This window comes from Stegostoma tigrinum, chromosome 19 (genome assembly GCF_030684315.1).
Source record: "Stegostoma tigrinum isolate sSteTig4 chromosome 19, sSteTig4.hap1, whole genome shotgun sequence".
Taxonomy (NCBI): domain Eukaryota; kingdom Metazoa; phylum Chordata; class Chondrichthyes; order Orectolobiformes; family Stegostomatidae; genus Stegostoma; species Stegostoma tigrinum.
Genome location: NC_081372.1, coordinates 58171111 through 58183684, shown reverse-complemented (window position 1 = coordinate 58183684; position 12574 = coordinate 58171111). Strand labels below are relative to the sequence as shown.

At 41.3% G+C, this 12574-nt stretch overlaps 1 protein-coding gene across 1 annotated transcript in view; it reads left to right on the top strand.

Annotated features, from left to right (window-relative positions):
• Positions 1-12574, top strand: part of bmp7b (bone morphogenetic protein 7b) — a 165497-nt gene that overhangs the window by 101011 nt on the left and 51912 nt on the right. The window contains exon 2 of the mRNA XM_059652876.1: positions 445-637. Coding sequence (XP_059508859.1) covers positions 445-637 — 193 coding nt within the window. The remainder of the gene's footprint in view (positions 1-444; positions 638-12574) is intronic.

The window sequence follows — 12574 nt, the reverse complement described above, 5'->3', positions numbered from 1 at the left end:
AGAAGCTTTCTAACTTGCACTCAGCAGGGCAATTCACAAGAAGAACCATTCAAGGGAAAAACCAATGTTTTGACTGCATGAGGAGAGAGTGCTTGGTTTTCCCTTTGAATTGTTTTTGTGAATTGCCTTGATTGCAAGAAGAAAAGTTTCAACAAGTACATTCTTGTTCAGCAATGTTCAAGTTCTGTGCTGTCAAATGATACATGAGGATGTCACAAATCTTGGTCAGCTGAATTCTAATCTTAGACTGGCACCAATTAAAAAACATGAATAGACAAAACTTTCGTGTGCTTCCTCACAATGCAAAAATGTAACAGATGCAAGTGTGTTTTCAATTTAGTTCATTTCTCCAAAGTAAAGATTTACAGCTGGTTATAAGGTGCAGTACTACATTACGTTCTGTCTGCTGAATATCCTCCTGTGTTTCTTGTTTCTTGTTTCTAGTGGAATATGACAAGGAAATTTTCCACCAGCGGCGACATCACAGAGAGTTCAGGTTTGACCTCTCAAAGATCCCAGAAGGGGAGGCAGTGACAGCTGCAGAATTCCGAATCTATAAGGACTATACCAGGGAACGTTTTGAAAACGAGACTTTCCACATAACAATTTACCAGGTTCTGGAAGAAAACACAGAGAGGTGAGTGAAGGAAGAGGGACATGGTGAAATTGATTAGAAGTAAAAGAGAGTTTCAAAGCACATCTGACTCAAGTGTTGAACACTGACAAAGGCATTTAGACACCATGGGCAATGCTTTATCCAGGAAGCCCCTACACTGGCATAGTTAGAAGTAAATCAGATTCTTGAGAAGACGGGAAGGAGCTAGTGATAGTTCTAATGCCCGCTTTTGCCTGTTCAGACACCACTCTGCTCTATATGCAACATTCTGATCTCCAGCACAAAACAATGAAAGCTGAATTATAATGCTGTAGAAAGTACAGAATGAATTTATGACTGAGAAAATATTTCCATACCAAAAGACTACCCCATTAAACTACCCCTAATAAATTCTCAATAATAATCGATAATTATATTCTATAATGTAAAGTTCAGCTGGCTCGTAACACAAACTCTAATACCAAAGAGGGTGTAGTCTACCGAGGTTAAGGTGAAAAAAATGTCTGACTGTTGTTCCTATACTAGATGTTCTGTTCCATGCTCCATCAGGCCCTATCCTCCCCTGCCTTTCTCATCTGTGCCCCTCAGACTGTGCCATCAGGCCCTGCATTCCTCTCTCCCTATGATCTGTGTTGCTCAGACTGATCTTCAGGCCCTGCCCTCCCTCTCCCTTTGATCTGCGCCCCTCAGATGGAAATGTAGTTCTCTTGTGAAAGGAAATGGCTGGCTTTCACCCTTCAACTGATGGCTGAGACTCTCACTCATTTAAACCAAAAGGCTACCTGTAATACATTCAGAAACACACAAATGCATATTAACAGCCTTCTTAATGAAATGGGCATGCCTGCCCACATTGTTGCAGGTTTGCCACTTCGCTGTGGACTTCATTTATTTGACACACAGTTTCAATCATCAGGCTTTCTACTTGTTTGCTCCCATCCAATTCCATAGACTTTCCTATCATTGAAACAATTTTGGCACGAGACTAAATTCCATTCCATGTTTAATATTACCTCTAATTCATCACTGCTTCACAGTGCCAGGGATCTGGGTTCAATTCCACCCTGGGATGACTGTCTGTGTGGAGTTTGCACATTCTTCCCGTGTCTGCCTGGGTTTCCTCTGGGTGCTCCCATTGTCCAAAACTGTGCAGGCTAGGTGGATTGACCACGCTAAATTTCCCGTATTGTTCAGGGATATGTAGATTAGGTGGGTTGTAGGGGGATGGTCTGAGTGGATGGTCAGTGTGGACTTGTTGGGCCCAAGGGCCTGTTTCCATGCTGTGGGGATTCTATGAAAAAAAAATGGTCTGTGAAATAAATCCATGGAGACTACTATCCCATCACCCTTTATTTACACGTGATCAGTACAAGGACACTAACCAGCTAGCTCAGAATCAGGTAGAGAGAGAGAATCTCTGGGACTGCTGTTTATATCTGTCAACAGAACTTCCTGATTGGTCCAGGTTAACAGCCCCACTCAGGGAATGCATACTCAATGAGATCCAACTGGCCCTCATTCGAAACACTACCGCATGTTATACAAATAGTGTTAGTGCCTGAGGCAAAGAAAAGCTACTAGGAGCAATGTCCTTAGTTCTCTGTGAATGCCCTAACCAATCAAGCGTCCTCTAGAAATCGAGTGTAACTCCAGAATAGAAATAGGACACACAAAACATAGAAACTAGGAGCAGGTGCAGGCCATTCAGCCCCATAAGTCTTCTCTGCCATTCATGGCTGATCCTCTGAACACAGTATCCCTTTCCCCATATCGCTCGACACCTTTAGCTTCCAGAACTCTTTTTTTTCTTAACTGTGTTCAGGAACTGATCTCCTAGGCTTCTGTGGTAGAGACTTCTAGAGTCACCACCCTTTGAATAAACGTGGCCTCAATTCAGTTCAAAATAGCCTACTGTGTATCTTGAGACCATAAACCCATGTTCTGAACATTACACCTGCATCTAGTCTTGTCAGCCCTCTCAGAATGTTCTATGTTTCACTCAGATCCCCTCACATTCTTCTAAACTCCAGTGAATACGGTAATCTATCCTCATATGGCAAACCTGCCATATGAGGAATCAGTCTGGTGAATCTTTGCTGAACTCCCTCTACGATAAGTTTATTTCTTAGGTAAAGAGATCAACAGTACAAACAACACTCCAGTTTTGGTCTCACCAAGGTCTGCACAGTTGGACTAAGACTTCCTTGCTCCAGTATTCAAGTCCTCTGGTATTGAAGGCCATTACACCAAGTCTGAACTGCTTGCTGTACCTGAACGCTTGCTTTCAGTGACTGACATACAAGGGCAACCTGGGACCTTTGAATATCAATACTTCTCAATTTATCAACATTTAAATATTACACCGCAATTCTGATTTTCCTAATTAAGTAGACAACTTCAGACTTATCTACACTGTACTCCATCTGCTACTGATTTGCCCAAACACTCAACTTATATAAAACACACTCAGAATTACATCCTCCTTGCCACTCACAATTCTACCTCATATAATGTTGTCAGCAAATGCGGAAATATTATATTTGATTCTCTCATTCAAATAATCAATATATATTATGCGTAGCGGGGCCAAAGCACTGGACACTGCACAACTCTCATTCTTGCTTTCCAATTCAAAAATGATCCCTTTATTCCTACTCTCTGTCGCCTGTCTGCTAACCAATGTCATCAAAGCAGTGACCAAATACCTCCTGATTGACCTCTCAGTCAAAGCAACAAAGCAAAAACAGAACTGGGATGTTTTAGAAAAGAAGTCTGTTTTAGAAAAGAAGTCCGAAGTGTAAACTATTTGAAGGCTTTCTGAAAACTTTGGGTATAACGAAGGTATTTCACCTTTGACGGAGTCCAAATTGGTCCATAAATACATATGAATGACTCATTAATTGAATAAAGATTACCGAACCAAATTCTTCACTCAGAAAGTGGTTAGCATACAGAACTATTACCATGTGAAATGAATGTCGTCATCATCATATTTAAGGGAAAGTTAGATGGACACATGACGGATAAAGGAATAGAGGTCTGTGAATCTGTGTGATTTTGTTATGCTGATAGCATTAGACAAAGTAGTTGTGTAGCAGCGGGGAGGTTCATATGGAATATAAATACCAAGGCAGACTAGTTTGCCTTAATAGCCTGTTTCTGCATTATATATTCATGTAAGGAAATTATATGAGAGTAGGGCATAGCAGAGACTAGGCTGAGGTCTGTATGATTTTTGTACAGATAGTTGTTGGATGCATTGTCATGTTTACACTACCTACTCTCTCCCAGCTGGATTGGTAAGGGATTAAATATGTTTTATTGTAGTTACAAATGGATGTGCATTGATTGTTTCAGTGTTGCAATGCTCGAAACAATAAATGGATCAGAGATTCCACTATTAGACTGGGCTTTGACGTAAAGCTCCTTCCACTGGAAAGTGGGAGTAGAGTCTCGTTCTTTCAGATTGCATTTTGTCAGTTTACATTAAACTACGAAGTAGATGAACCATGTTAAAGGAATTTGCATCTTGATGTCTCTATGATATTTGTTTTTGATGGCTTTTAATACAGTATCAGTCACTGTACATTTATAACACATATACTTTGACCACTGTGGAATTTATACATGTAACAATACTGAGATAGTATTTGCCACTTGTTTGCCTGTAGGAGCTGTCACCATTTATTGTGCCTTGACATTGTATGGCAAATTACACAAAAACAAAAGTTGGCAAATTTGTGTCCGCTGTATCTTTTTTGATGGCTGGAGAAAGCTTAGCATTGATGATTAATTGGGAAACTGCAACATAAAGTACCTTTTAATGAGGGTTACAGGGCACGGGGTGTAAATACAGAACTGGGGGAGTGCATGGTCCAAGGGCTTAGAGTACAATGTAAAATATTGATTATAATCACCTCTGAATGTTAAAGTGAGTTAGACTTGGCTCACTCTCATCTTTTAAGTCAGAAGGTCGTAGGTTTAACACCCATTCCAGAGATTTGAGCAAAAAGATCATAGGATTTACACTTGAGAGTAGGCCATTTGGTCATACAGTCGTGGAGATGTACAGCATGGAAACAGACCCTTTGGTTCAACTCATACATGCTGACCAGATATTCTAAATTAATCTCGCCCCAATTGTTAGCATTTGGCCCATCTAAACTCTTCTTCTTCATGTACCTACCCAGATGCCTTTTAAATATTGCAATTGTGCCAGCCTCCCCCATGTCCACTGGCAGCTCATTCCATACATGCACCACCCTCTGCGTGAAAAAATTGCCCCTTAGGTCCTCTTTAAATAAGCATATGGATAATGATGGGATAGTGTAGGGGGAGGGGCTTAGATTAGTTCAGGTCGGCGCAACATCGAGGGCCGAAGGGCCTGTTCTGCGCTGTGTTCTTCTATGTTCTATGTAAATCTTTCCCTCTCGCCTTAAACCAAAGCCATTTAGTTTTGGACTTACCTATCTCAGGGAAAAGACTTTGGCTATTCACCCTATCCACGTCCCTCATGATTTTATAAACTTCTATAAGGTTACCCCTCAGCCTCTGACACTCCTATTCCTATTCAGCTCTCCCTACAGCTCAAACCTCCCCACTGGCAACATCCTTGTAAATCTTTCCTGAACCCTTTCAAGTTTTGCAACATCTTTCTTCTAGCAGGGAGACCAGAACTGTCAAGCTGACTTGGTTGTGGTCTCAAGTCAACATCTTACACCATCCTCCATAACCCTTAATAAAAACCAAAAGAACTGACAATGCTGTAAATCAGGAACAAAAACAAAGTTGCTGGAAAAGCACAGCAGGTCTGGCAGCATCTGTGAAGGAAAAAACAGAGTTAACATTTCGGGTCCTGTGACCCTTCCTCAGAACTCAAACTTTGTTTTTGCTCCATAACCCTTGACTCCTTTGTCTATCAAAAATCTGACTAAACCTTGAATACATTCAATGATACAGCCTCCACTTTTTCTAGGGAAGATAATTCCACGGGCTAACTATGCTGCAGGAGAGAAAATTTCTCATCATCTCTGATTTAAAAGAGAAATTTTGTTTTTAAACTACATCCCTTAATTCCAGCCTCTCCTGCAAGAGGTAACATCTTGCCTGTATCCACACTAGCCCATTTTCAGAATATTCCTCATCTGACATCTTTGATAGTTGAATCAAGGTTCCTTGACACTGTTTAAAAAAAGAGATAAGTTCTTCTGATATCCTGACCAACATTTATCCCTCAATTAAAATCACTGAAGCAGATTATGTGGGCATTTATCTCATTGCTATTTATGGGAGTTTGCTATGAACAATTTAGCTTCTGCATTTCCATTCATTACAATAGTAATTGTAACTACCCACTTCAGATTATTTCATCAAATGTGTTACACATTATATCATTCTGAGATCTTGAAAAATATGTAAATGCAAGGTCTTTCTTTTTATCTGACAGCACAACCAGAGGGGAGGTGGTCAAAATCAGTATGGTTTTAAAAAGAATCAAATTGTCAACTCAGCTTTGTCAACGTCACGAAATTTAGAACAATTTCTAGATAATGAACACATGAACATACAAACCAGGGGCAGAAGTGAGTCAAACTGCCCCTCAAGCCACCTCCTGCATCCGTTAAGATTGTTGTTGACCTGGTTCTAGGCTCTTCCACAAGGAGAGAGATTCTCCCAGCAGTCCCTGACCGATCCTCCCAGGATCTTATGTGTTTCCACAAGATCTGTCTGTCAGGGCAGAATCTTGTAGCAGCCTGCACGATGTGGGTTCTCGTGAGAAATGTGAGAAAAAGCAAGGCCTATCTTGTGATAATGGGAACTGCAGATGCTGGAGAATCCAAGATGATACAATGTGAGGCTGGATGAACACAGCAGGCCAAGCAGCATCTCAGGAGCACAAAAGCTGATGTTTCGGGCCCAGACCCTTCATCAGATGAAGGGTCTGGGCCCGAAACGTCAGCTTTTGTGCTCCTGAGATGCTGCTTGGCCTGCTGTGTTCATCCAGCCTCACATTGTATCATCAAGGCCTATCTTGTGTCAGGAACACTGCACCTTGGAACTTTGTTCTGGGTGTCAAGGTGAAATACTCGCCAGGCAGTGGACAGTTGCCTATTAAGGAGGGTTATTGTTCTATTCAGGGTTAGTTTCCTCCTGAAGTGAGACCAAGGCAGATATTAAGGGAAACTAAAGTGTGTGGCATAGCTTTTACTTTTGAAAGGGACAGGTGTCTTGAATGAGTGAGTGGTCAGTGCAGAGGATAGCATAAGGTGAGTGGTGCCGAGGGTTGGGGAGGGCCCACCATAAACCCCGGGTCCCTGCCCACAAGACAGGGCGCCATTCTTTGCTTGCCTGCCATCTCTGCAGCAAAACTCAGAAACCATGAAAAACAGTTCTGTACTAATAGCGCTGGTCTGAGTATGCAACAGCCATTTAAAGATGGCACCAGACCCAGTCCATTCTAGGATAATCTGGCAGTGCCAAGTTGTTCTGGGTACAGCGAGTGGTTGAATGGGGCTAGATTTGGAGAAGATGTAAGTGTGGAGTAGGTACTTAATGACGCAAAATGTATTGAGTAAACTTGTTCGGTGTCATGAACAGAAACCTTTTGTAAAACTCAACAAAATGGGCACAGTGGAATAAGTAGAATTCAGTCTATAGTTTTCTTTCTCAGCTACAAAACTCCAGTGGATACAGATCCAATCTGAGCAATCTTTCTTCAAAAGTTAATCCCATCTCCACCATTCCTAGGAATTAGTCCAATGAATCGTTTTTGAACTGCTTTAAATACTGTTATGCTCTTTTGTAAATAAACAGAACAAACTGTACACAGTATTCTTGATGTGAGTTCACCAACGCCCTTTCAATGTCAGCAAAGTGTTACCACATTTGTATTCCCTCGCCTTGCACAAGATGCAACATTCCATTTGAATTCCTAATCACTTAGTGTACCTCCATACTGGCTTTACGTGATCAATATATCAAGACACTCAGATCCACCTGTCCTTCACAGTTCATTATCGCTCTCCAATTAAATACAGCAATATGCTTCTTTTCTACTCATCCTGCCAAAATGGAATGGATACAGTCACAGATCAACAGCACAGGAAGAGCCCTTTGGCCCATCCTGTCTAGACCAGTCAAACACAATTACCTAACTGATCTAATCCTATCTTCCAGCACTTGGCCTGTGGCTTATATGCCTTTGAATCACAAGTGCACATCTAAACATTTTTAAATGTTATGAAGGTTTCTGCCTCTGCCACCCTGACAGACAGTGAGTTCCTGATTTCCCACCATTCTCTGGGTGATGAAGTTTCTCCTCACATCTCCTATAAACCTCTGCTCCTTAGCTTCAATCCCTGCCTCCTGATTATTGAATCCTCCGGGGGGAAAGTTTCCTCCTGCCTACCCTATCTATGATCTCATAATGTTATACATTACAACCATGTCTCCTGTCAACATCCTCTGCTCTAGGGAAAACAACCCCAGTCTCTCAAATCTCTTTTCAAATCTGAAATTCTGCTGACCAGACAATATTCTAGGAAATTTCCTCTGCGCCCTCTCCTGTGCAATCACATCTCTCCCATAACATGGATTCCAGAACTACACACAACTGTGGCCTAACCAATGTTTTATAAAGTTTCAGCATAGCCTTCCCACTCTTAAACTCTATGATTTGACTAATATATGCAAGTGCACCATATGCCTTCTTAACCACTTTATCTACCTGTCCTGTTACTTTAAGGGGCCAGTGAACATGCAATCCAAGTCTCTCTCATCCTTGGTGCTTCCCAAGGTACTACCATTCATCATGCATCCCCTTGCCTGGTTTGTCCTGCCCATGTCAATTACCAAACATTCATCTGGATTGAATTCCATTTGTCACCGACTGGCCTAAATAAATCAGCCTGTCTTTATCCTTTAGTAGTGTAAGGTTATCCTTCTTACAATTTACCACCCAAAAATTGAAAGCTTTCCCTCCAGCATCATCTCTCTAGCCGTGAATTTAGCTGGATTAACTTTCTATTTCCATACTCACTCACTCATACAATGCACTTGACGTAATCCAAAGATTACCACCTCCTGTTAGAACATAGAACATAGAACCTTACAGCACAGTACAGGCCCTTCGGCCCTCAATGTTGTGCCAACCTGTCATACCAATCTGAAGCCCATAGAGTAGAGAATTTGGGATGTCATTTTGCAGCTGTATAGGGCATTGGTGAGGCCACTTTTAGAATATTGTTTACAATTCTGATTGCCCTTCTACAAGAAGGATATTGTTAAACTTGAGTGGGTCCAGAAAAAGATTTACAAGGATCTTGCCAGGACTAGAGGGTTTGAGTTATAGGGAGAGGCTGAATAGACTGTGGCTTTTTTCCCTGGAGCACTGGATTCTGAGGGTGACATCACAGAGGTTTATAAATTCATGAGGAGCATGGATAGGGTGAATAGACACTGTTCTTTAATCTATTTCCTAGTTTCCTGAATTGTGCTTTCAGGAACTCATCCATTTTCTTACCTTGGTCGATGGCACCAATATGTACCACAATCTCTGGCTGTTTACCCTTCCTTTTCAGAATGCTAACTGGCATTCAGTGACGCCCCTGATCCTGGCATCAAGAGAGGCAATATACCATTCTGGAATCACTTTTGTGGCTGGAGAAACAGCTGAATGTTTCCCTTACAACTGAATCCTCTACCATTACAACTCTGCAGTTGTTTCCCCTCCCCCCATGCAGCAGACCTATCCATGAAGCTATGAAGTTGGCTGCCATTGCTTTCCCTCACACCATCACCTCCCCCAACAGAATCCAAAATGATAGCCTCCCCACATGTTCACCGCAGACAAACTGAAGCTTCCATGATTTGCCACGTATCACAGGTGTGGGCTCTGCTGCCATGACTTCTTTTCAACTCCTAAGTAACTTTCCTTTGTAAAAAAATTATGCTTAAGTAAAAATACTTCTAACTTACTTCCCTTATGCTGGTTGCTACTTTGCTTATATTGTTGCTAATGTCGGCTGACTTTCACTTATTCCTATCACTTCTCAGTCAATCCCTTCTTCAATTTTTTAAAAAAATCATAAACCAATCAACATACCACTTTTCTGTGGAATTACTGTTTTGATTTATTTTCCCAATCAGCAGGCCCCTGAAGCTATAGCTGTTAAACGAGGATTCCCTTCTCTCTGCTCAGTTGAAGAACATAGCCTTACAAACTGTAAACCCTGAAAAGGACCTTACAACTATGAACGAAAAAACCTCAAGTACCTCTGCCCTGCACAGTGAATTCCCATAGTACACCCGACTTCTAGTAACACACACTCACATGGGTCGTACTTCACTGTGGATGTGCCTTCTCCCAACTGGCTGTGTGAAGCCAATTGTTCATACTTTCCATTATTCTACTCCATCTGTTAAACCTTTGCCTATTCATTTAACCTATCTATATCCCTGTGCAGACTCCACTTCTTACTGATAACTAAACGTCCTACTCATAGTTATTGATAGTACAGATCTTGAATATTGCTGAAAAAAAGAGAAAAGAGACATCCTTCCAATCATACAAATGAGTAATGTGGTATATGAAGTTAAGTTCCGATGTGATGCTCAATATGTATGTCGTGTCGTATATCACAAACAACATACCCCTTTGAATGTTTGCAACAGGCATACTATTTTACTGCACCCAATACAAACCTGTACTTGTACAAATCAAAACATAGTGTCCAACATTAAATGTGATTTCGAAAGTTGACAATACTTGCTAAATTATATTGTCTGTGCCAAAAATTACATTGACCAATTTAAGGTTGTCTGTCTGGTTCGCAGTTTGACACACTTGTGCTTACGGAAAGTTATATTAGTTAATATACAAGACCTCATTATGTGCAGAGAGAAAGAACACATACATTGTGTCTGTTTCAATAGCGGCAGCCATTCTCTGGGCCATTCCTCAGGGCAATGCTTTGACCAATTGAAGTCATCATGCCTTGTTGATTTAAGCAAAGCTTGGGAATTAACAGTTAGTCATCATCTAGCTTGCAACATCTCCACCAATCAAATCTACTTGCCAACTCATCAGTGCTCTCTTCTCATACAGTATAAAATGTCGCTCCCCTTTACATTAGTATTCTCGCATATGTCATTGTGAACACAAGACCAAAAGCTTTGAGATAATCCTACTTTTCTCCCTACTGATCAGCAAAATCGGCAACCACACGTTAATTTAAGACAGTTGCATAGACGGTAAATAATTGAGGCTTCAGCACTGATCCCTGTGGTACTCAACCTCATACGTCTTGCTGACTCAAAACTATCCCATTTATTTCCTGTTATATAATCAATCCACTTTGAGGTAACATGTTGAGATAATATGATACCTCCTACAACACAAGCTCTTATTTTGTGTAGTAACCCTTGATGTGCCACCTTATCAAATGCTTCCTGGCAACCCATATACAGCACACCTCAGACCGGCTTTATCCATGTTAATTGCTGTCTCCTCAAAAGACTGCAACAAAGTGATCAAGTATGACTTTCCTTTCATAACACCATGCTGACTCTGCCTAATTGCGCTGAGATTTTCTTAGTTCCCTGCTATGACCTCCTCATTAATAGATTTGAGCATTTTCTCTGGAACAAATGTTAAGCTAACCCGCTTACAGTTTCCTACTTTCCTGATGTAAATCTATTAATTAAATAAGAAGAAATCTAAATTGAACATGAATATGAATTATTCTGTAGAGACCAAAACTGTCTATTTAGTAAGTAACACTAACCCTGCCCCTAAGAATATGATTAACTTTCACTGTGGACTTAGCAAGGGATCTGGCATTTCCCAGTGACTAATGCCACCTCCACCATGTGGAAACGAAGAGCAGACTGGATGACTGCTTTACAGAACACCTACGTCTGTCTGCAAAGAAGACCCTGAGCTCCAGTTGTCAGCCACTTCAACACACTGCCGCGTTCCCAGACCACTATCTCTGTCTCAGGCTTGCTGTCATGCTCCAGCAAAAGAATAACACCTCACTTTCCTTTGGGGAACTCTTCAGCCTTTTGGACTCAAAGTCAAATTCAACAATTTTAGGTCTTCAGCATTTTCTCCCATGATGCTACTCAACCCCGATCCTTCAGGCCTTGTCCTGAAATGGGCTGTAACTACATTGTCAGTTACTAATGATCCCCATTAGCAATTATTTATTCTTCCAGGCTGACCTTTACCCAATACTTTCCCAATACAACTGTTTTTCTCTCTCTTTCAAATCTATCTCCACTATCATTTATTCCTCAAACCCACCCACACCAACTTTTGCATAAACACCAACATTTTCCAGGCTACCATCAGTTCTGAAAAAGAATCCCTGGGCCCAAAACATTAACTCTGATTTCTCTCCACAGATGCTGGCAGACCTGCAGAGTTTTTCCAGCAACTTCTGTTTTTGTTTCTGATTTCCGATTTCCAGCCTCTGTGGTCCTTTCGGGGTTTTTTTGGCACTTTCAATGTTCAGGCAATTCAAAAAGCATGTACAATAAAGATCTACAGAGGTTACATACTATGTACTTGTTATTCCTTTTTGCTGTACTGTGTTTAAAAGTGTTGACATACATACACACATGCAATGGAAATTTAAAAGAAAACGGTAATGATGCATGTCCAATGTAAAGTGGATAAAATATAAGGGCAGCTTATTGAACCTCAAATTGCAATCTCAAGATAAGGTGATCCAGAATGTAGGGCAGCACAGTGGCTCAGTGGTTAGCACTGCTGCCTCTCAAATCCAAAGATTCCAGCCTTGGGTGACTGTGTGGAATTTGCACATTCTCCCTGTGTCTGTGCGGGTTGCCTCCGAGTGCTCTGGTTTCCTCCCATGGTCCATAGATGTGCAGGGTAGGCAGGCTAGTCGTGCTAAATTTCCCATAGTGCACAGGGATGTTTGGGTTAGACATGGG